Here is a 25599-nt window from a genome sequence, read left to right on the forward strand (position 1 = left end):
CAGACCTGTCATTAACAAAACCTGCAGTATTAAGCAGGCCCTCCATCATGTCTAACACCTAATTATCTTGTCTAAGTGGTTTTGCCAGGCAAGAAAGATAAACAATTAGCATGAAGGCTGGAGAATTTCAAAAGTTCAAAAACTGGTTGTATTTGAAGAAAGAAGAAAGCTTTGATTCCTACCTGCATGCTTAAGTTAAACATGTTTTTAGATTTTTTTTAATACTCAATTAAAATAATCTTTTCAATATTTATTCTGGCCAGTGAAATGAAAAGTCAATTAGATACACAGCTTTGCTCAGCATACAAGTGGTGAAGCCCAGGTAACCATGAAAAACCATGAAAATGCTGTAGGTTACACAGGCAGAAACTCTGAAGGCTTTCTGTGTTTACTTGGGCTGTGAGATATAATCTGAACTTGTACCCTCTCAAAATTAAATTATTTTCTTTGTACTTAAAGCTTCAATAGTTTCCTATTTCGTATAATTACCCACTTCTAAAATCGTATGCATTTTCAACCGTTTATCAGTTTTCTGCCCTTCTCGGACCACAATCCTCTGCACCTTCCAAAATGGGTATTTTGGCACGTAGATTTGTTATAGCTCTGTTTTTAAACTTCGGAGAAGAATATGTAAGCATACAAAGCTTAACGAAAATCAATTGTACCCTTCATTTCCTTGTGGAAAATCAGAACTAGTACATAGGAGCAAGAATACAAGCACTGAAAATTTCCTCAGCAGCACATTTGTCTGAATCAATCATATTTCAGAGCGGATTTCTGACTAGTTATGTTGCAAATGCCAATAGAAGTACACGTCTCCAGTCACTCTATTCCATCCCTCAAACTTGAATGCTTTTGCCTTTAGGCACACAATACCTTAATTAAATACAATCCAGTGAAAGTGATGAACATTACACAGGTGTAGTGCTTTACGAGCCAGACGGCTGACCACTTTGCATTTACAATAAAGCTATGTTGTCTGCACATTATTTTATATGTCCTCAAATCAGAAAATCAAATAATTGGACTCCAGGCAACAACTCCATACTACACTTTACTGAAAGTACGGAAGCCACCTCTTAGGACAAGAATTGTTCTCTATTGTTTCAAATATCTCTTGAATTATTTCAGTTCTGAACTAAGTACATCCTTGGCATGTTTCACTGCAGGCATGAACACAAAGTCTAAAGGTCTCTGTCTAAATTACAGTGTGACCATTCATGGAATCATTTAACCATCTAGGTTGGAAAACACCCTTCATGATCATAGGTCCAACCATCAACCTAACCTACCAAGTCCTCCCACTAAACCACATCCCTTAGTGCCATGTTCCCACTCCTAAACACCTCCAGGGACGGGGACTCTGCCACTTCCCTGGGCAGCCTGTTTCCACACTTGACCACCCTCTCTGTGAAGAAATTCTTCCTATTGTCCAATCTAAACATCCTCTGGTACAACGTGAGGCTGTTTCCCTGCATCTTATCCCTTGTCATCCTGATTTAATGGTCTATAAAGTATTTGCTTAAAAAGGATATTAAAAATAAACCTGCTCCCACAAACCTAAATTTTGGTTTCCCCAGTTTCAAATGCTCTGGCAAAAGTATAGGGCCACTGTCTACAGGAGACCTGAAGAGCTGCTGCTCCATGTCCAGGAGGAAGCTCTTCTCACCAGCCTGGCAAACCAAAAAGCAGTGAGACGCTAGTGAGGGGGTGCCTGCTGAGTAGGACCTCACTAGAGGCGAGGAGGAGCAGGCTGAACCTTCATGTAGGGAATTACGCGAGCAGCACCAATGGATCACAGCACTCTTTCAGTACATTCTTTAATCTCAGAGCTTTGAAGGTGTACTTACAAGGTATACACAAACTGCATCCCAGCAAATAACTGCCAGCTAATGAAGTTAGTACTGTATATGAAAATCATACCCAGGACTTCAAAAGAGAACTACGCCAGGGAAATTGGTTTGTGAAAAACACAGCAGATTTTCAGAAAACAATACATTTTTGGTTTGTGCAGGAGAAGCTAGTAAATACTGCAACTGGGACTGTGAAACCAATAGGAAATTCTATTTTATCATAAGATTCTTACAGCAAAAAATACATCTTTTGCATTTGGGAGATATTGGGCATGTTGTGAAAACATAATAAAGTATTTCAGAAGAATTATGAAAGTAGTGGTTTGTAGAGGGTTATTTTTCTTATCCTCAGTTGCTCTTCTGTCCTTTCATTGGTGAGGCAATTAAAATCTTAAATAAAAATTAAATGAATGCTAATGAGCATTAATGCAGAACATATGAAGAAGGAAACCTGTAACAGCCTGTTATAGCAACCAAAACTGTCTTGCAGGCAGGCAAAGGTCTTTTTTTCTGAAGTGACCCTTCCTAGAAGCCTTTTAAAGACTATGGGCTGATATAGGTAATTAGCTCAGCCAGAACATTACATAAATGTCTGTATAGCACTTTCCAAAACAAGAATTTAGTAATCACTATAAAAATGCTCTTTTAAAACATCGATTTGAAATGCAAGCTGGATTCCTGGCCTTAACTGAAAAACTTCATTGACAATAAAGTCGGCACCTTGCAGCCTGGTAGGAAAATACATGCCCCAACCAAGAATTTTCCCTTGGAAATTCAAGCACCTGGCTGTTCATATGGATCACAGGAAGGATGGTGATGCTGAAAGGAACAGTAGCAGCAGCAGCAGTATCACTGGTATATTATTAAGAAGAGCAATTAAAAACCACCACCAGGTATTGATGTACTGCATTCTGGTTACAGAGGGTTCTGCTATTGAGCCACCAATTGAGAGCTTACTCAAAATTATCTGAACCCCACGGGTCTAGAAATCAACATGAAAATGCCAAGATTATCAGAACTGTCACAATCTCCACTCTATAGTACACACCAAAAATAATAATAATAATAAAAAAGTCTTCAACTCTTTCCTGTTTGGGGTATTTCTACTTCTGTTCTGCATGTAGAAATATGAAGATGTCATTCACTGTTTTCCCTGGCTGCATCTGTTCTCACAGTGTTGTTTCCAGAGCTCCAAAAAAAAAACCAACAAATGACTCTTTTGTAACTCAAGAGTACAGAAAATGGGCCAAGATAATTTCCAAGCCCACAGCTTTTGGCTCTAATAATCTAATTTACATATTCACACATGCGTATGCAAAAAGCTTCAGAATTTAACAAAGGCACAGATTTTGTGGTGGGAAAGGAACTGCCTCACCAGTGCTGCTTCATGAAGCTCTCTGTTTATCTGCAGTACAGCAAAAAGATAAGATTCGCCTATTTGCATAAGTATGTTCTCAAGTATTAGCTCTGCACTGGGGACTTTTAGTTTTCAGGACCCACTTAGATGTGGGATTTCACCTTGTTTGTCACTGGTGACCAGCATAAGAACGTACAAGGGTATGGGAATAGAAACTAAGACCCTTACTGAGAGAAAAACATCCTCTGATTTAATATAAATCACTTAAGGCTTTCTGAAAGGAGAGCAAGTGTAATGCAGAAGTTCTTTTTTCAGATTACAAATGACTTATCTCAACTGAATTTTAACTGATTCCTAATTAAGTTAGTCCAAACCAAGTTCATTTGCACATTAAGTCGTGGGCGATTATAGGATGAAATCTTAATTTTGGCAGACCGAAGGTTACGCTGAAGATGCCAGACCTTCTGGAAATGACCTTGTTGAATTTTTCAGGAGCCTTCAGAGTAAAATAATACTTCCTGCCCAGGGCATGAGGCTCTGCATGACCAAAGTCAGAGGGTGTGCAGAAACCTTGGCTTCCGGATTGATGCATAATCCTCTCCAGAAGAGTGGCCGTGCAAAGGAAGGTCTCTCCCTTCCCGTTCTCCCTGAGGTCTGACATGACATGACAGATCTGTCAGCTGCATGGCTGCGAGGCATGGCATCCGGCAGCTTTCCTGAGACGTTGATTTATCAGTGATTGAAAAGCAAAACTCGATTTGTAAACGCTTTCACCATTCCTCCCTACCCATCAAGCATGAGACAAAAATCTATGCCAACACTGTTCTGGCCTAGGAAGGAAGTAAGAGCTGGCATCAGCCTTGCTTGAGAGGATGCAGAGAAAAGGCGCTGCCGGTGGCTTGCATCCCTGGCAAGCTGCCTGGGTGCCCCAGCCCAGAGAGCTGGGATGGGAGCTGGAGCTCATCTCCTTCAGCCCTTTGCCTGCCCCCTTGTAGGCTCCAGCTCCTTCTCTTACTCTTGCTATGTGGGATGGCTTAGTAATCATCCTCCACAAAAGCACTTCATGTGGGCACGCAGTCTGCTCATCATCTGTCCCCTTTTTGCTAGTTCTTTACAACTTCAGATATAGCCGGCTAATTTCAAACAAACAGAGAGATGGCCAAAAGACAAATTTCTACAGCTCTCACGAGAATCAATACATGCAAAAAACCTGACCTACCAATAAAGGTGTTACTGCAAGCTTGTTGCATCAACTCTTTTCAGTTGTCCAGCCAAATTGGTAAGAAATACCGGAAACAATCCCAAGCACAAATTTAAAGGAAATGAAGTTACACTACTCATACTACAAATCATTTGGTCTTAACGAATAAAAAAAATAAAGCTATTTTTATGAGAACACGGGATAGCATCTATTAAGAAATGAAAGGGTGAAATTAGGTAGGCCTAACTTTACTTAAAGACTTTAAGGTCTTTATTTACTGCTTTCCTTTATCAGAGACTTTGCTTTATGTGGGAAAAAGTAATTCTTAAAAATTCTTACAAAAGAAAACTAAAACCTATTAAATTAACCAAGTTAAAACTAAAGGCCTGTACTTCTGAGGGGACAGTACAAAGATCATTAAAGTTTCCAGAGATAAATTGAGTTATTTTATTAAGCAGCAGCTTGTTTTTTATAGCTGACAAGAGCATTCAGTCACCAGCAACAGAAAATATTGTGATTCTGATATCAGTGTTAAGCCATAAAAAGAAACGACATACAGCTTACACCTCAGTTAAATCTCCTTGCTAAAAAGCATGCCTTTAAATAAAAACAGGCAGACCTTCACTGAAGAAGCCACAGCAGAATCTATGATGGCTTCAGAGAATGTAAGGAGAATATATTTCTTCTAGAAAATTGCTTATATTGAGCTGCTCAGGCGTATCAAGAGGAACAGTATCAGTGGTAACCAAACTCCTGAAACTAATGCATTTAGACGACAATTACCTTTAAACTGCAAGATATACTGATTACAAACTGTTCTTTTCACATTCTCCAGCATTTCCAGGATTAAAACAAATTAATTGCCAAATGAGATAAGTGCATGATAGGAGTTTTTACATTCTTAGACTCCTGCACATCAGTAATTCCTCTGCAGATTAGACCAGGGGCCTCCAATATCCTACATTGCCAAAGGAATGAAAAGCTCTACGTACTTGGCTTGATCACCTAAGTGAACTTGCAGAACCTTTCATAATGTTCAGTGAAACATTTTCTACTCATCCAAGAAGCAGTAACTCTGGAAGACTGAGTATTACAGGCGGTGTCCTGAGCTGGTGCCATTTAAGAACTGACTCAGCTGAGGGTTTGTGGGGGCCCAGTGAAAACAGGCAGCAGAGAGCTACTGAAGAATGAAGCCAAGAAAGATGATAGAAAAGATGGGGTAAGAACACTGGAGATTGGAGCAAAGAAACTCCAGTGAGTGAAATGTGTGCAGCTTCAGCTACTGATAGAGGTGGGTAGGGTGGTACAAAGCAAGTTTAGAGGCAGAAGAAGGTAATGAACATGATGGTGACTGACCATTGACAAATCAAGCTTGATAATAAAAAAACACAAAAACAAAACAAAACAAAACAAAACAAACAACTGAGTTCAGTGCTCTGTCCTTTCTACTTTCACCATTGCAATGAGAGCTCTATAGTAATTCATATTAAGTTGTGTTGGCCGGGCTGCAATACAGAACCTTGAGAAATTTAAATGCTCAACAAACTTCTTTGGTTTAGGAGGTAAAGATTCATTTGCATTGACTTCAGCTTCTGCAGATTCTTTTTAAATGCTTTTTTCACCTGAAGCGAATTAATATTTCATCAATTTGTATACTTTTTTTTAAGGCCTTTTCAAGCAACTGCTGAATAACTCATGTGTTGCTAGAAAGAACAACCCATTAGTTGAGAAACAGTCCCACTGATACCAAAACTAAAATTAAATTTGAAACTTCAAAAAAAGGAAATTGTTGTCCAGTAAATTCCTGAATATTGTTGTGTCCACTTTTATATCTCTGTATAGTGGACATAGAGTAAAATAAATGAGAGTCTATTTAAAGAGACACAAGATTTACAGCTCTGCTCGGTCTTTAAGGTCACACTCTCTTAAAGAGAATAATTGTTCATCCTGGCACTTGCTGCCACTAAAACAGTTGACAGCAACTCTAATATCTAGTCGGTAGTGATAGAGATATATGTACCTAACTCCCAACAACCTACAAGCTAGGTACAAGAACGTCTCTTGCATCTTTCAATTTGCTCCTAAATTTTTAAGCTGGCAAACATGTTCTCAAAGGAAAGTCACCTTCAGATACTTGTAGGCATTGCCACAGATACACACACCCACAGCAAATGCCCACTTTTTCAATAGGACTAATTTTTATTAGTTTCTCTATTTTTTGATATGTCAGATGGGATTGCTGTAAAGTAAAAAAAAATGTTTTATGATGCCTTTTCCAATCAGCATCACTGTATTTATTCCAAACTAACAATTAACTTCCTGACTAATTTGTCACACTTAATTTAAAATCAAGCATGCAGTGATGTTTAGAGCTACAGTCATGGCATTTGTGTTTGGCTGAGGTAGTGGTCACTAGCAATCTCAATTTATCACTTTTAATTTAAACTCCCATGCCAATGATTTTAGTTCTTAAAGCTATGACTGGCACTTATGGATTTCAAAATCAAAGGGAAAATAAACTACAGTTAAGAATTTAACCACTCAGATCAATGAAAAACTGTTTTATAACTGTGTATGCTCCAGTTAAATCCCAGCTGCCTGACAGAAAGTATTTAATGTATCAAACAGTTCTTTACCAACTTAAATACTCAGAATACCTTTATATTGCAGCAGTAAGCCACCACTGGCTTGACAGAATTGGACTGCTGATATATTCACAGACAATACAGTAAATCAAGTAAAGGTGGGTGCATCAACCTAAACAAGCATGTACTAATACCCAAATGGCAGTCCATGGACTGTTTGAATGTTACTACTGTATGTCTTTCTCTTTTAAGACTAGTGACATTATGTATTATTTCTTTATTAAAAATTAATAGCAAAAGCATAAGAGAAATTAGCAAATTGAAGAACAGCACTAAACCTATTATCATCAAAATAAATGTCAGTTATGTTTCTAGACTTCTATGGGGGTGAATAATCTGGATTATCTGGAGCAATATCTCACAATTAGCAGATAATTTAGAGTTCTTTAATACCCCTTGAAAAAGATAAATTGATACATATTTTATACTACTATTATTATTTGTTAATACGTTTAATAAAATAAACGCATTCATTTCATGAAAGAAAGTCTCTATACATGTATTTGTGTATAATGTTGGCATGCACATGCAAGAAAAATATACAGAGAAGGAGATAAGCATGAGTTCACATATTTTTCCATACTATGTATAACAGAGCAAGAAACATCCTACCAGGGAACCATGTTGGTCAGTGGAACCTAAGAAGTCATTTGAGAATGTTTAACAAGAGTAAAAACCAAACTTGAGTATTTCAGAAGGATGTTTTCATTTTTTGTTTTGTTTTATTTATTCAAATTAGCTTTTCCTCAATCATATTTTTCCATCCACAAAGGGACTGTTACAGCTTTTATAGGGTTTAAAATCTTCAACAATCTTCCATATTTTTGTTTTGAGATCATTAGTGTCATTCAAACACCGAAGCTTTTTCCACATCTTAGCTGTGAAAAAGCCAAGGATGATTTGAGGGCAATTCTCTTTCAACAGACTTGCTATAGTTCCTTGGATTTACAGGAGTATCAGCTCCTACTCTGCTACTTTGAGTTGCTTACCTTCCCAAATTTTCATTCATTGAAGTAGCATGCTGTGCTTTGTAGTCAAATTTCCCATACAGGAAATATACTTCGAGAAAAGAAAAAAAAGGAAGCAAAGCAGTACTTATTACAGGAGTCACTAAAAATAAAATAAAATAAAGTTCTTTCCTCATAAAAAAAAAAAAAAGATTAATTTTCAAAATAATACAAAAAAATGTTTAAGTATTCACTTTTACTGGGTTAGGTCTAAGCTTTTTTTTTTTTTTTTTTCCATCATTTTTGTATACTTGGCTTGTACAAATGCTGAGTACATTCAACTGTCAGTGAAGGCTACAGGAAGCTTCAAGTTCTCCTAGGTCTGAAAAAAGAGGACATCTGCATCTCAGCAGAGGCATGCGAGCCTTGTGGATAGTTATGCCATACATGGTTTTATGTGCCAAGTCTTATCCCCTACCTCCTAAAATTTGAGCAGTTCTCCCTACTTGCCTTCAAGGACCAGTGGTGTCATGCTTGCAATGTGAATAAAAGCAACCACACACTAGAGACTATGAATGCAGCAGAAAACCTACAACAGAGAAAAAGGCACATCGAGGTTAAGCTTTGGAAAACCGTGGTAAACAGGACAAAAGGGACAAAGGACAGATGAAGGTGATGTGGAATAACACTGACCTGTTATCATGGAGGCCTGACCAAAAAAGTGTAGGAGATTTACATAATTAAAGACAGCATAGTAAAACATAAAACATGACTCATAATAAAAGTTACTTGAGATAATTTCCAGTGACCTTGGAACCTTCATTTTTTTTAAAATGAAGTTACCAGTAGTAACTTAAGTATATATATTTAATATTTGATGCTTTATAGCTACTTAAAAATAATTTATCAAAGAAATGAATACATGATGTTGCATAAAAATGGCTGTGAGAAGTCACCATAAGTAATACAATCTCCTTGATTAAATTCTGGAGTATTTGTATTGCTGCCAATAAATCTGTGATACTATTATTTTTTGTTGCAAATATTGCAGTTGCTACAAGGACTATTTCGCATTGCTTTAACTCAGAATAATGGGATCTCTTCACGCTTAAAAGTCCAAAGAGCACAGCTAATACACTTACAACATCTTTGATTACGGCAAAGGTATTTAAACAAACTCAATAGATAAGCAGAAATATCCAGGAAAAAAAAAAAGAAAAAGAAAAAAAAAAGAGCAAAATAGAAGTAGTACAAAAAATATATATAATAATTTATAAGCAGAATTTTCAAAAGAATTTTCAATTCTTTAAGAAACTGAAAAAGCTGGTTGGTCATACCACTGGCCACCTAGTAGTAAGGCTAGGTGTACTAACCTTGCAGTTTCAGGTGTTCCACCTTATATCAGAGATCAGAAGTGCTTAAATGGCACACTGTGTTTAAACCATTTGCTTTCACAGTTACTCCACACTTCTATCGGTGTAGGAGATAATATGTGACCCCTATCCTTCTGAAATAAATATAACACTTGCAGTGCATTTTATCGATTGAGACGGTACTAATGGCTTGGTTTATAAAACAAGCCAGTTTCCATTAAGCATCTCAGTGATGGGGCAGCATTTTCAAAAGTGCTCAGTGAACTGCATCTCTCAGTGCTTTGCTTTCACTGAGGTGCCTGATGAGACTTGAGTTCCTGCAAAAAGCTGCCACTCACCTGTCAGTCCTGCAGAAAACATGCACACCCTGTCCTTACTCTGTGAGTACTTTCCCACTCGGTGGAATACCCACAGTGTGTATCAGGAGCTGTGTAACAGGAATTCCACTTCCCATTACTTTATCCCACTTTATTTTGTAACCTGACATAACAGCTTTTCAGTGTTGGTCATATCACTGCTTAATTCACAATACTCAGGAAATAGATTATACGCACATCAGGTACTTAAAATGTTACCTGTCAAAGCAAAGTCTTAGAAATATGGGAAGACAGTTTAAATATAGAGTAATGTAGACAGTAGAGAATGGATTGCATTGCATCTAAACACGTTTTTGGAAGTTTTGGACAGTTTTAATGGAAATAAAATTTTAGTGCTATGTGGAAATGTAACTCATGTATCAATCTGGCAAAGACTAAAATATTAAAAAATTATATTAAAATATTTCAACAAAGTAAAATTTTCTGATCAAACAAAGATCTTAACATACCATCATGTATTTTATACTAGATAGACTAATAAATCAGCGGCGAATCACTATTTGCATGCTATTTATACAAATACTGACAGTTTTGCATAATATATACTTATATAGAAATAAATCTATATATAGCAAATATGATATATATTTACCCTTTACATTATATTCAATTATAGAATAAATTCCAGATTGAGATTTTAATTATTTTTAATCCTGCATCGACTGAGACTGAAGAATACTGATTTGCTCATTCCACCCACTCAAATTATTTTTTAAGATGTTACAGTCTTATTCTCCCTAAAACTGCACAAGAAAACCATATTTTCAATGTCTGACATTATAACCATCATATTAAAATGGAAAATAGAAAAATGAAGAATATTTATTCCCACTGCTGTTTAAAAGAGTTTAGATTTATTATGTTTATAAGAATGTAAAGGTTATCTAGAGAGTTTATCCAGAATGCAACTGTATATATGAACATTGAAAAACAAGATCTGAATCTATTTTCCATGCACATATCTGGCTTATGGAATTGTTCACCACCCAGTATTGCAGCTAACACCGTGGGTGCTTACCTAAAAATGTCAGGCCATCGTTATGAACCAGCCGTGTCATAGATTAATGATCGTAGCAGAAAAGCTAGAGTTTTGGAGGTGGAGATAATGAAGCAAATGTGATAGATAACTCAGAAAATAGATAACTATGCCCTGCTGTATGTCCCTGAACCTCCACAAAATTGCACAGATACATACTTTGGAATATGGTGTAAAGACATTACAATATCATGTTAATCCCTTAACAGTGTAGGTGCAGGTGGCTAAATGGGATACAGGAGCTGTATCTGCCAAGGGGTGGAGTTTTCAGGACACAACTTAATTCTTTTTACATCAGCTCCTATGGGCTGTAACATGAGAGACTATTCACAGTGAAATTTAGCTTCAAAAATCTCCCCCAAAAAAACTTTGTTCATCTGAGATTATAGTTTTTTAGTATTACAGTCTGTTTTATATACCAAAAGTTCCCACTGAAACTGGCACCACTGAACATGATTAATACAGGAACAGGTCAGGGAGACGTATGTAGATAAAGCTACGCTCCTCTTTTAATCAGCTGGCATCAAAATAAAATATACCAGTACACTAAGTTAATACAGCTCCACAGTCACACATGTTTTCTGAAAAGGTACAGACTTTAATCTTCCATGCTGTCAACTTGTTTCCTTGACCATGCAAAATTCACTTCCAAATACAAGCAAGCATTTTCAAGACAAATAGTATTTCTCACATTAGAAAAATATGATTTTCTCTATTTCTTTTCTCCAAAGATTCTAGTCAGACTTGCATTATTTATAAACTGAAATCAATACTTTCTGTAAATTAGCTAAGAGGGATGCTAACTATCAGTTTAAATATTTTCCCTTTATTAGAATAAATCATATCTATGAACAATTGGAATTGACATATTGGCAAGTCACCTCAAGTCTAATTAGTAAATGACATTTCTAGTTTGACAGGGAAGTGGCAATCTTGTATCTTTTCTATTGTTGATAGACTGTAGCCCATCATCCTTGAACTACAGACAGAACTTCCTGAATCCCATTACTCTATTACCCTACCCTGTAATTTATTTTTTTAGTCCTTATTGACTCTTAATTATAGAAAAAAAGGAAGTGCTAAATAATTTTAGGAGAACAATCTAATTTTAAAAAATGAAGCCTAGAGTTTAATATTACTATATATGTGTGTGTGAGCCAGTTGCTGGAATTATACAATTTGTTTTCCAGACTTACTTGAGTGAATACAATCAAATAATCATTTATTTTTAAACTGTAAAATACAGTGTTGGAAACTGGCTCAACAACTTGTTAGGAACTTACAGGATCATATATTAGCTGTCTGCAATGAATAACAAGTTAAAATTTATGAATCAATTAGATAATGCACGTTAATTTCTAAACCCTTCAATACAAATAAGGATAAAGCACATGATTTAAAAGCCACTGCATGTGTTATTTAAAATGATATGGAGAAGACAGACTTAAAAATATTACTTTATATTCAGACAGAATGAGCACAAAAATCATTCTTGCAAATATACCTTAATTCAATGGAGAATGGGATTTAATTAATACCAGAGCAATTTTTAGGGTTTTGCCATTAACTTCAGCGGAAAAGTTGTGCCTAGTTATCTGAGTGCTGTGGATGAAGGCAAAAGAATTAAGCAAAACTAGAGTAGAAAACAAGCAATGTGTTTTAATGTCATGAAAACATTAGCTGAGCCAGATGTCCCTTCCATTTCATTCAACGGGACATCTGTACCTGACTTCTAGTGAAACAGCTTTGGGACATTAGACCTAATTTTGCAATTATATAATTTCTTGTATTTGGTTTAGAATTTTCAAATACTGAGTGTACAAAATGACATTGTTATTGCAAGAAAGAAACCATCAACAAATTGGTCTAGATCGCTGAAGGCATTCCTTCTTAAATATATTTTATTTAATTTATTTAGTTTGGTTTATTTTTATATTCTAAATTATTTCATTCACATGCTTCTTCCTTTCATTCATGTATTCCCTGGGAATGCCCATGCATATCACCTTCCTTCTCCTTTGGGCTATCATAATGACTCCACACGCAGACAAGAAGCTCAAGCACTTTTATCTGATACACTTTTTGCTAACTTCCAGGTCACTTTAGTAAGTGAAAACAACAGAGACAAAACACTCTGAATAGCTAGTCCAACACAGAATTAGTTGTGCTCACTCCAGAGGACCAATGAAGTGTGAAACTGTATTATTGGAAAAATCTGCTCTAGAATCTGTAGCCACATTTTGAGTATCTGGCAATATTTCTGCTTGTAAGAAGTTTTTAGGGAAGTCTTAAGAGAGGATAAAGAAAAAGATACATACTTAATACGCAAAACCCACTTCTCAGTGGGAACCAGAGATTGCATGCTAGATAGAAATAAGATTTTAGAGATTAAGAGTGTCTTTTTTTCCCTTCTTTTGTTTCCTGCCTACCAATACACTGACCAATCTTGACACCGATTTTCACCCTCCCTCCCCATCTCTTTCAGACTGGGATTCTGACTGGAACGTGAAGTCTGACTGATGACTGCATAGTGAAAGGCAATATAAATTTCTAAACTAAATATTAAATGTACATATCCTGGCTACTATAATATTTTCAGAGGAACAAACTTTATTTTTATGTGAGTTTTTCAGTGATCCACTATAAATTTTACAATGGTGATAAAACACTTAAGTACGTAACATATTTATCTGAATATGAAGATAGCAAACAGATGTCCCTCATTGATTTGAGCAGGGAAAGGTAAAAGTATGCTATTAGAAACGTTATCTGGAAGCTAACAGAACTGTAAAATAAATAGACTTCTGAAGCTTTAGAAACTACATAATTTTGAGTCTGCTCTCAACCTTATGCCAATGTGCACAATTTAATGCCATTACCGTATATAAATGAAAACTATTTCCAAACTGTGAGTCTAAGGCAAATGCATATGGAAGAGTCACAGAAGTGGAAGGAGAAGGGTTGTTGAGTGTAATGAAGAAACTACATTTTAAGAAGCAAATGAATTGGAGCAACCTGCTACCAACATAATTGCTTTAAAGACCCCATAGCAAACATCAGCAGAATTGGTTTGTAATTTACCATGTCCTTCATGCTCCCTAAAGGTTTGTCTCAAAGTCATGACATCTACAAACACAATTTGTTTCAGATAGACTAGCCATGATGAATGTCTTCCTTTACTACCCTTGACCAAAATCACTTCTCTTGCCAAGAAAGCAACAGAAGTCTTCATTTCACTTGTCATATACTGGGAACATCAGAGGTGTTTTTTTTTTTTTTTTTTTAATGAAATAGCTTTCAGAAATGTTTAGGTAAACTTTGAAAACAGAAGGTTCCTAATGTAACTCTGAAGAATTTCGTAAGTCGGTCAATTAACATCTGTGCCAGAGGTTTCTAATTACTTAAGGCACCAGTTTATATCTGAAATCTCTTGTACCCTACCCTGACTAGAATACTCAATAATCATTCTTCAAACTCTATCATTCATGGCAAGAGGTTCCAGCTAACTGAAATGTGCTTGATTATTCTAAGAGGGCTCTTAACTGAGTGGAGTGCAGATAGCACCAATAAGCTTAGTTGAAAATTTCATTTAAAGTCTCCAAAACTGATGAATAAACATCTTATCCTCGATCATGGAATGTGCTGAGTGTCCTTAGCAGCTGTTGACAATAAAAGGACCAAAAAAAAATAAAGGCATATTTCTTATCCAGTGCTACATGCCTACCAATTTATGTGTTACCATTATTTTACAGTATTCTCCACAAAGGTTCCCTTCACAAACTGAGAGAAACTATTGGTATTAAATACACAGTTGTTGCAGAAATTGTATGTGGTATTATACATGTAATGACAGCAACTGAAAACAGAAACTTGCTGAAAAAATGCATGTCATAGACAAATTACCAATGGCTATAAATAATATTGTGCTATGCAATGAAAGAAACTATTATAAAATCTAAAAGACTGCACTGATAAGTAGATTATGGGAAAAATACTTGGTGGTATTGATTAACCTCTTTTCCCTACTCCTCCAAGCCAGACTTTCACTTTGTCTCCTCATACTGCATAACTTAAAGAAAAAATATCTTAAAGCTATGTGGAGTCTGACTTGCTTAATGGATAATACTGGTGAATGAGAAACGAAAGTACGTGGAATCAGGTTGACTTTTGCTGCATTAAAGAAATGACTGAACATCAATATCTGCTAGCAGAAAGAAGCCATATTTGGTAAAGAAAATTCATAAATATTTAAAAAATCTCCAGGATAGAAATCAAGATTATTTGAAGTCATTTTTCACCTGTGATTATTGTGTAGTAATCAGACATATTTCAGCAATCAAAGAATCATCAGCAAAAAGTCATCTAACTGTACAGAGGCCAGCAGATGAAAATTTGTGAGTAACAACCATGCCGCACAAAGACCTTTCCTCAAAACTTTGCATTTCATTCACAGAATCATAGAATGGTATGGGTTGGAAAAAAACTTAAATATTACCCAGTTCCACCCCCACTGCCACGGGCAGAGACACTTTCCACCAGCCCAGGTTGCCCAAAGCCCCATCCAGCCTGGCTTGAACACCTCCAGGGATCGGGCATCTGCAGCTTCTCTGGGCAGCCTGTGCCAGTGCCTCACCTCCCTCTGAGTGAAGAATTTCTTCCTAATGCCTAATCTAAATCTCCCCTCTTTTATTTTTAAATGTCATCCCTTGTCCTATCACTACACTCCCTGACAAAGAGTCCCTCTCCAGTTTTCTTGTAAGCCCCCTTTAAGTACTGGAAAGCTGCTGCTGGAGCCTTTTCTTCTCCAGGCTGAACAACCCCAACTTTCTCAGCCTGTTCCCATAGGGGAGGTGCTCCAGCCCTCTGGGCATCCTCATGGCCCTCCTCTGGACTTGCTCTAGCAGGTCTATGTGTTTCTTATAATGGGGGCTCCAGAATCTTTGGGTAGACCTGAAGAGTGTTCAACAGCATCTGAGTTGAAAAAGTCTGAGAATGAAGACTTAGCATTTTTCCTTGTGGTTTTCTTTCCAACTTTAAATGCTTAATGTATACACACACTGAGATAAATATGAATATATCTACATATAGTTTCACAGACTAGCATGAATATTCATTGAATAATGTTGAAAATCTTTTTAAAATCAAACGTGTAATTGGAAAAGAGCATTATTCAAATGTGTCTTAACATAGGGACTGCACATCTCAAACTTTTTTTTTTTTAATTGGTAATCTCTCTTACTGTCTTCATGCTACACTCAGTATGGGCCTTTACAGACTATCTTTAGCTAGTAACCACCATGTTAACATTTTCCTTCAATTTTTTCACGTGAATAGCACTGGCAGCAGTGCTCTGTACTGTTCTATTAACAGGACATGGTTTGGTGGAAGTATCGATACAGCTGTAGGTACTAGGTCCACAAATGCCATAAATTTCTCATTTACTGTCATCTATGAAATTTTCATGACATTTCTTATTTAATCAAATCATGTGGCTTGAGCTTTGGTAATGTCTGCTGGAGGCTGTTTTGTGACTGTTTCATAACAGGCTTTTATGTGACCTGCTATTCCATTTTGACAATCGGTTATTACAAATAGCTGTTCCTTTAGATTTAGAAACCATTAACATAAATAGTTTGGAAGATGCTTTAAAGGGTTTTGTCATGCCAGTATAAGAAGATAAATGTTCTTGACTTTAAAGTCACAAAGGACAATCACATCTATAGAGGTTTGAGGCTCAGGGGAAGAAAAGGAAGGTTGATTTTTGATTAGGGTGAAAGTCAGATGCTACCATGCAATTTAGAATTAGTGAACAGGGCACTCTTCTCCCACCCCGACAAGTGTCCTGAAACTATGCTGTGATCAGCCAGAGGGATTGATCCTGAAAACTGTCCTGGTAGAAGTGCTACTGAGATGCTTTGCTTACAGTTGGATGAGGCAACTTGTGCTGTCTGCATTTTTAACATCATGATATATGCTATTAACGAATGACGATGAGGGCATGTTAAGTCCTGGAAGAGGCACTGAAATCCTTCCATGCACTCCTCAGCTCCCACAGCTCTAAGGGAGTGAAAAGAGCCTGCTGTTGATACAGCTCATCTGCACCAGGGTACAAAGACATCTGAAGAACTACCAATACCACAAGCAATGAATTTGCCATAACTTATCTGGAAACACGAATTAGATGAAAGGCAATCCCTTTTCAGAAACCAGCAAGATTTTACCACCAGGTTAGGAAACATCACCTACAATATATCTGCCAATGGATAGAAAATAAAATGTACTAGACAAAGGAACCCTGCCAGATTTGCAGTTTCAGAGTCTGCCCCAATACCTCAGCTAGGCACAGACTGTCTGCACTAGACAGACACTGCAAAACAAGGCTGGTCTTCAGCACAGTGATAGGGTGCGTGCACAGACAGAGCCAAGTCTCTCGCGACAGTTTGTCCACTGGTAGCAGGTCTTCGATGCTGGGGAGACCAGGGTCACTCATGAAATGCAGGACTGAGGAGGGATAAAATGAGATGTCTGGGTTGCAATGGCAGAAGGAGCACTTCTCTGTAGCATTAACTTTCTGCCAAGGCGGAAGAAACCCATGAAAGGAACGATGCCCATGAAACGTCCCATGGCTGGCCTGTGGTTTTAGGGGAGGTCGCTGCTTGTGAGGCTGGCAGAAAAAAGGTGAGCTGGGGACTGCGGGTGCAGAATCCCACAGGAGGAACACGATGAGGTGAAGATGCAGATCAGACATGGAGGAAACTACTCAGTCAGAGACTCCTTGGTCACACAGTTGAAAATGGGGGACTGGAATGGAGCAAGCCACAATCCATCTATACGTACATAATCACACACTCAGGACCTGTCTCACAGCTCCACTCACATGTAATGTCAAAAAAGCCCTTTATACTCAGGTAACAGAACATATGAATGCTCACTGAGTGAATGTATATGTTTGTTATTATTTGGAAATAGGAACTATTGTTTTAAGTTCTGCTTTGCTTAATTATTCATCATTTACTATGTAAATTATGCATGAAAACCTCAAGTATTTCTGAGTTTTCTTTAGGCAAGGCAGACTCCAGAAAGTTATGTAGTGAGGTGTCTCTTCCTCCCATTAGTCATAAGGGAAACATAAATTACAATTCAGCTGCCTTTTTACACAATGATTTAAAGTCGATTGAGTACAATTACTTCACACTCAGCATACTCACTGCAGTATAAAACTTTATCGTCCCCACAAAGAAAAGGCATCATAGCACTTTGCAGAACAACAGTATTACTAAACATTTCTGATGAAGCTTTTTTTTTTTTTTTTTGGAAAATGTTTTACCCTTCAGTTCACAAATTACTTTGGCAGTGATTTGGGAAAGCACTTAATTCGAGCTAATGTTCTTCCTTGAACAAGGACTTTCCTTAAGTGCTTTACTGAGCAGAATCTCGTTCTGTTTATCTGCCCATTTATCTGAATTTAAAGTATGGATTATTTTGGTATCTTAAAACATTTAAAAACAAAACAGTGAAAGAGTGGCTTATACTTGACCTTCCCTCATTCTCCATCACAACATCTAAGCTTTCCAGCACATCCCTACCCCATCTTTGTCACACTTGCTGGACAAGGCAGCACATGCTGTGGTCATACAGCAATTATACGTGTACTTTCTTAACTGGCTAGCTGATATACAAGCTAAGTGGTCTGTCAGTAGGCCTCTCAAGTCCAGCCTAACACAGCTTGCTTTTTAACTTGCAGACCCAACCGGCAGCTTGGTGAGCATAAGTGACCTAAGGGCTGTTTTTTCATGCTTCTGTTGAGAGAATGCAGTATCTGGGAAATCTTTTTTGTTATCAAACTCGAGTTGGGTTCAGAGTTCTTCAGGGTGCCTGACAGACAATGAGACTGCATAAACTTTGTTTCTTTATGAAACCCAGAAAAGAAGGCTATTGAATTTATGAATATTTGTGCAAAATTAATAACTAAACGAGTCATGGATGATAACAAATTGATTTTATATAGCTTGCATTAATGTCAGTAAGTTTTCTTTAGTATTCGATCAGATCTAGTAATGCTTTAGTCATCAAATTGCAAAGTGGTTTGTGGGTTGCAGTTTGCAAAACCTTTTCAAAGTAAGTGTTACTTCCCTTTAGTTTGCTTCTTGCCATTGTTAGAGCTCAGCGTTGTACTTAATCTTGCTGATGATGGTGATTGCATGTACAGACATTACATGCATGTTAAGACTTTAATATTAGTTGTAGTATAACTCCTAGAGATGAGCCTTAATCACTTCTGAAGTAGTTCACCTCTCCTGTCAGCAACTACGCTCCCTCTGATGCTCTCACTCTCTGCTCACTAACTGGGGTAGAATACAATTTCTCAGTTTCTGTGGATGCGCATGGTATTATTCACTGCACTAATTTGATCAGCAAAATACCAACAGCAGTATCTTCTCCAAAAAGAAAGAAGAAAAAAAAACAGCACTGAAGCACAAACTAACAGTTTTGCATGTTTAAAGAACTATCTGTTAATTCCACATAAAGTGTCAAAAAGAAGGGGCCACTAGAGGGAAGTAAATCCAATATGCTCAAAGAAAATAAAATGCTAGCTCCTCAGCTACTGTAAATTCTTGTACCTAACAAGAATGGTTTGTATTTAGAACAGCTAAATATATTGTTCCATATTCTTAACAAAGATAAAATAATTGAAGAAAACAATTTATATAGAGAGAGATCTATCAGCATGTAATGTATATAGCAAAAAATATTACAACAGTATGCATGAAAAGATGCATATAAAAGAAAAATATGAACATAGGATAAATAAGTTGTCATGGTATAATTCATTATAGGTCTAGATTTTTCAAATTAGCCACATCAAAAGGAAAAAAAAAATGTTTCAAGTGTGGACTTTTGGTAATGTAGTACCTGCCCACACTAAGACATTTTTGATTTGTTGTCACTTCATGTCTATAATCTTGTATCTTTCATTTATACGAACACGTGTATGATCTTGCAGCATCAGGCAATAAGTAGTGTCCATTTCAGGATAATTAAGATTAGAAGGAAAGATTGCAACAGTGAGCTTGCTGCTTGGTGGTACAGCTGGAAAATATTTGCAATATAAAGGCAATTATTTAGTATTTTTGGTAAATATGGCATGAAAAATACTGTAAGTTGTTTAGTAGTATCTGGCTACCAATAAAATTAAAAAAAAAAAGTCATAAATCCTTTTCTCAGAGAACTCCAGCGTGATTTATAAACATTAATAAAATCTCTGCAGTGGTCTGAAGCTTTAGTTCTACAGCTTTGTTTTCTCAGGTAAGATACCCTAACTTTCTTCATACTACCACTTTTTATTCATGACTAAAAGAAACTCACAAAAAAATGTTTATTTTCTTCTCAATTTCCATCAACCAAAACCCCATTAATTTTCTTCCAAAGACTATTCCATATGACACTATCTTTCTCTCTTTTTCATCTAAATATATAGTTACCATTCTTATGATTTTATGCAATGACACAGTTTCTAAGCCTACAAAAAATATTTTATCTTTATAACTGCATTTTATAGATGCCTCTATTTCATTTATTACAATGCTTCCCCCTGCAAAGCTGTCTTTTTATATCCAAATAAACATACTGATATTCTGGAAATCTGGTCTTAAATTCTCTCAAGCTCTTCCAATAGAATTTTTAGCAATGTAAGAATTATTATAGTGCAAGCAGCCTACACTCTAGACTTTACTGTCAGTGTGTCACAAATTATCAGAACATTGGTCTTTTCCCTGTTTTGAGAAAACTGCGGTGAAAATCTATATCCTTAAACCAGAACCAGACATCAGCAAAAGATGTATTATTTTTTAAAAGCCCACCACTTAAATACAATTCACAGTGTGTTCAGACAGCTGTTGGCCAGTTTAAAAATAAACCATCTCTCTGGTGACCTCCACTTGTGCATGCTTACTGACTTGCATTTTGTACCATGTAACAAAACATCTGAAAGTAAGTATACCAAAGGGGTAGATTCTAGCAGCATGTTTTTCCTCTGATGAGAAAGCAATAGTGAGGTACAGGTTCACCGTGTGATGCATAGCCCGAGAGCTTAAGACAATTCTCATTGCAAGGAACATATCATTAAGTATCTTATATAATCATCTGTTCTGTTACTATCATCACATTAAAGATAAGTGAGCAGTTTTCATTGTTTTCCCAAACCATTTTCAAGAATATTATTAGAATTACCATCATTGTCATTATCATCATCATCACAGCAAGCTGTTAATTTTGGCATGCCCAAAGGCGAATAAGTCATTACTTAACTCATCAACAAAACTGCTTGTCCCAGATACACAGGTAAGCAGATTTTTGCTAGGCTAATCAACGAAAAAACCCAGGGCCTTCCTACAAGTGGAACATAACAGGATCCTCCTGAACATTAGCACTTTTACTAATTACTTTTACACAACCAAAGGTTTTGGTACTCAAAGTACCTAGTTTTGCCAGTTCAGCTCGTGTCCTACATTAAACACTTCGGCTACAGTTGCAATGTCACTGCACAGTAGGTGAAAAACATTTCTGGAACAAAAGTCAGCAAGGGATAATTTTGAAATAACCTTCTGATCTACAGTAGCACAAGCCAGAAGATAACACTGCTATACAGATTGCTTTGTTGGTAACCTATGATGCTTTTTGCTGGCATAGTAAGTATTTCTATAGATGGAAGAGGAAAAATGTGCAGAAAAAAACTACAGAGCTCTTTTCGTTACCCATGTTTCTCATAAAGGACTGCCCTAAACATGAATCTGAACTGAAATGGTGTGTGGGGGAATCTCAGAAATGATAACATGAAGTTGACAATTAAAGTAACAAAAAATCCATTATGATATCTCACCTGAGGAAATGGCTCATACAGATGCTGAAACATCTTAGAGTAAATCATGCTGTATTAGTACTACAAAACATGGATACTAAAGGAAATGAATTCACTTTCATTTCACCTTTAAACTATGAAATTGGTGGGTAATGTGGTGCTTTAGTCTTTCAAAACTGAAATTGTAAGGGAAGACTTGGAAGAACATCAGACACAGACTCCAGTTGTGACAAACCACTGGTAGGCTCAGGTTGTGTTAAAGTATGCACTTCATTTAAACAGGAAGACACATTAAGCAAAGATGTGTTTTTGTGCCCTGTGTTTTGGGGTCAAGGGCCAACTGACAAAAGCATTCAGTGGCCTCATCAGCAGAAACTGAAAGTCCTCACACATAAAAATGCATAACAATCTGCAAAACATCCTAACTCACTGACCCAGAGTTCCAAGAAGCAAAATGATACCCATAAAAAGTGCACGAATGACAGGGGCACAGTAACAGACGCGCGGTGGTGAGACTTACCATCTTGGTCTGTGGTAACTGTGATAGCTGTGAACTGCTTGGGGGAGAAACTCAGCTCCGAGACGCCATTCGTGGCCTCTATTTCGAAGGTGTAGTTGACATGCGACACAAAGTCCAGCACCGTCACGGAGGAGTTGATGAGACCTGTGTGCCTGGGGATGAAACGGATGCCTCCCCCACATATCTCACACTGGCTGGCATCCGACCCGCATTTCTTACAGATGACACTGTAAGTGAGGTCTTTTCTTCCTCCCGTATCACTTGGGGGGCTCCATTCCAACATGAGAGCTGTTTCATTAATGTTAAAAATCACGTTCCTGGGAGCAGAAGGTGGCCCTGCAAAGAAGGAGGGGGAAAGCCTGTTAAGCGTCTGTTGTCTGCTTTGGAGGCAAAACCACCCAAAAATATAATATTAATCTTAAGGCAATTATTTGCAAGAAGTTGAAAAGATTATGTTTGAATAGTGAATTCAACTGAAAAACTTAAAATTATCTAAATAATTTAAATCCGTGAAAATTAAACAGGAAGGATAAACATGTAAGGTCATAAGAAGCTGAAAACTCTAAATGAACTAGAATTAATTCAGAAATAATTTAAGACAACATATAAATTACTTGGGAAGGTCCAAGCTAGACCTGATAACCTAAATTTGCACAAATACTTTTTGACTTGTGGGGTACTGGAGCTGTAGAGTTCCAACCACAGAATTTATTTCCTTATGTTTTGCCTAGTCAGGTAGGCTTTTCTGATACTTATGATCCTCTATGTCTTAGAAGAGTTAAACTGAGTAAGTAAATAAATGACAGCTTTGGAATAACTACAGGAAGTGAAGTTGTTTGTATTAATTCTTTAGTACCACATATTTTTTCTATCCTTCGCTGCTATTATCCTGGGGGATTTCTTTGCTGCTACTCATTAACAGAGCTGGGTAGCAACAGGCTAAGAGTATTAGGCACAAGAGACAGTTTACATGTTTTTTATCCCTGCCCGGCACCTAATCAGCATCAGTTTAACAGCAAAGACATCCCACTTACAAGCTAAAGATCTAAAGGGATGGTTGCAAAACAGGAGAAAAAATAGTTCCTGAAGACCACAGTGAGGAGGAATGTGTAAGTACTAGCAACAGGCAGAATATAGGAAACCTCTTAGCTAGCCAACAAGTGGTACAGCTGTCTGTGTACAGTTGGAGGAACCACAAGTGACCCATTTCCAGTGGATCCCACAATAGCCAAGGGACACCAAGCAAGTTTTAAGCTGTTATGCTGATTTTCTGTGTATCACCACAAGTAAATCACCTGAGATTTTGCATATTCAGACAGGAATTAGTGAAGGGATGAAGGTGGAAACTGTTAGAGGAACTCTAAATAATCTTATCTCTACTTAGCATATTCTTCTTTTTAGAGCTAGCGTATTTCAACCAAACACAAACACACAGCTTTCAAAACAAATTGTATGTAAAACAAAAAAGTGCCCATAAAAATTAGGCAAGAAACATGGATCTGGCAAAACGCAAAGCCTTATACTCCAGGTTTTGATCTATGTAAAATGACTGTGCTAAACTTAACGGGTGAACTCTGGGCTTATAGTGAGCTGAATGAACATTACATTCCCAGCTCTCATCAGAAAATCACAACGCACTAGGATGGTTTAGTCAGGGGTTAGTAGAGCTTTGAAAACTTTAAGCTTGCTTTACAGCTTTTCATGATTTATATAACCTGCCATCAAGACTTAGCTATGAAGTTTTGAATGGTTAAACTTTACATTAGAAAGGGAAAAAAAAAAAAATCAAAGGTCCTTCTGACATTTCATATATAAACCAGGACCTCAAATCCCATTCCCCCCCCTCAAAAAAAAAGTTATATTATTTTTTCCGAGTAATTTAATTCCATTATTTTACTTTTTTTTTTTTTTCCTTAATAGTACCAATTACTACAGCACTGATATGCGGATGGAATTTTCAAACTTTAAGCTGTATTTATCTGAACAAAAATGTTGTGAGATTTAAAAAATCAAGCCCCTGAGTAGCTTTGAAATATGTACCTACTGAAGTAAGTCTATTTACTCAAGTCCTTATTTCTTGAAGATGACCCAGGATACTAAAATGGACTATACCTTAACAGAAAACATTACTTCATCTTATATTTTACTAAAAAACCGTAAACATCTATACAACTGTACCTACACGTTGCATCAAAAAGAAATACTAACTTTAATGAAGGAAAGAAACAATAATAGTTGCAGAAGAAAGGTCACTGCTCGGCTCACCAAAGTTTATAGTTTTAAGTGATGGTATTTGTTTACTTATACAGTGTTAAATGTATCTATAAAAGCTGTAATGCTTGTAAAGGAAAAAAAAAAGTTTGTATGGCACAGGAGGGATCATGTGAACCAATAAATGTTAAGGTTTTTTGTGAATTGTAGTTGAACATTTGAGTTCCTTTTTTCTTTCTGATATTTTTTGTAACGTTAAACAGCTGAGGCTATGGTTTTATTAGAATGATTTTTGCCCTAAGGTGAATGATGAGTTGGCTACTAGATTTCAAGCACTTGATAATTAAAATACTTGGAGCTACTACGTTTGCATTTTTTTCAGTGGACAAGAAGGATTAAAATATTTTGAATGTGAGAGTATTTATGTATCTATCTGCACAGAGTTTATGGTTAGCAGCCAAAAAGCTCCTGACAGTGAAAAGCAGTTATTGCTTGGAGTATCAAGGAGTCATTTAGCTGAATGGTATGTGACTTATTTGTACTGAATGAAGATCAGTATTTCTGGAACCTGGCAGAGGAAAATTATTTTTGTAGTTTGCAGTTTTTACAGTCCCAGAGAATATTTTGAGTATATCCTTCCTGGCTTTTGAGTGTGACCTTGTGATAAGTCTAACATTGTAGCATTATACATACTGTAATATGTAAGTATTACAAATGCAACTTGTTAACAACTGCTATTTATATTGTTGCATTATTTGCCAATGGTGTGGAAAGCAGAGACAAGGTACAGCCTTGAAGACGCTGAGTTGGTAGAAAAAAGCCTCTATAACCTTAGTGTCTCAGATTCACAGATCTCTTAACTTCCCATGAAATTACTGTGACACCGGTGGTTGTAGCTACTCTGGAAAACAGTTCTCCAACTGAAATAAGCTAAAACCAGCACAGATTACTTCAGCTTCAGTTCTTAGTAATTATGTGCAGAAGAAAGGAGTAATTGTGCTTCACCCAAAAACATTCTGTGAGAATTAAATAATGACTGGTCTTAACAAATTCCCACTGTTAAAACCAATAAGGAGTTTTAGGAATACGGAAGAAGATCCTTAATCACGCTTATATATGTACATAACTTTAAGCGGATCAGTTATCCCCTTGAAATAATTGGTAATATTCATGCACTTAAAATTAAGCATGTGTGTAATCACTCATAGGACTGGAGCCAAT

General features: G+C 36.7%; 1 protein-coding gene across 12 annotated transcripts in view; it reads right to left on the minus strand.

Moving 5' to 3' along the window:
- EPHA6 (EPH receptor A6) overlaps window positions 1–25599 on the minus strand; it is a 521188-nt gene that overhangs the window by 228887 nt on the left and 266702 nt on the right. For all 12 annotated transcript variants that reach the window (XM_068692642.1, XM_068692557.1, XM_068692578.1 and 9 more), the window contains one exon: window positions 22168–22503. In XM_068692642.1, coding sequence (XP_068548743.1) covers window positions 22168–22503 — 336 coding nt within the window. The remainder of the gene's footprint in view (window positions 1–22167; window positions 22504–25599) is intronic.

Source organism: Anas acuta, chromosome 1 (assembly GCF_963932015.1).
Source record: "Anas acuta chromosome 1, bAnaAcu1.1, whole genome shotgun sequence".
Lineage (NCBI taxonomy): Eukaryota > Metazoa > Chordata > Aves > Anseriformes > Anatidae > Anas > Anas acuta.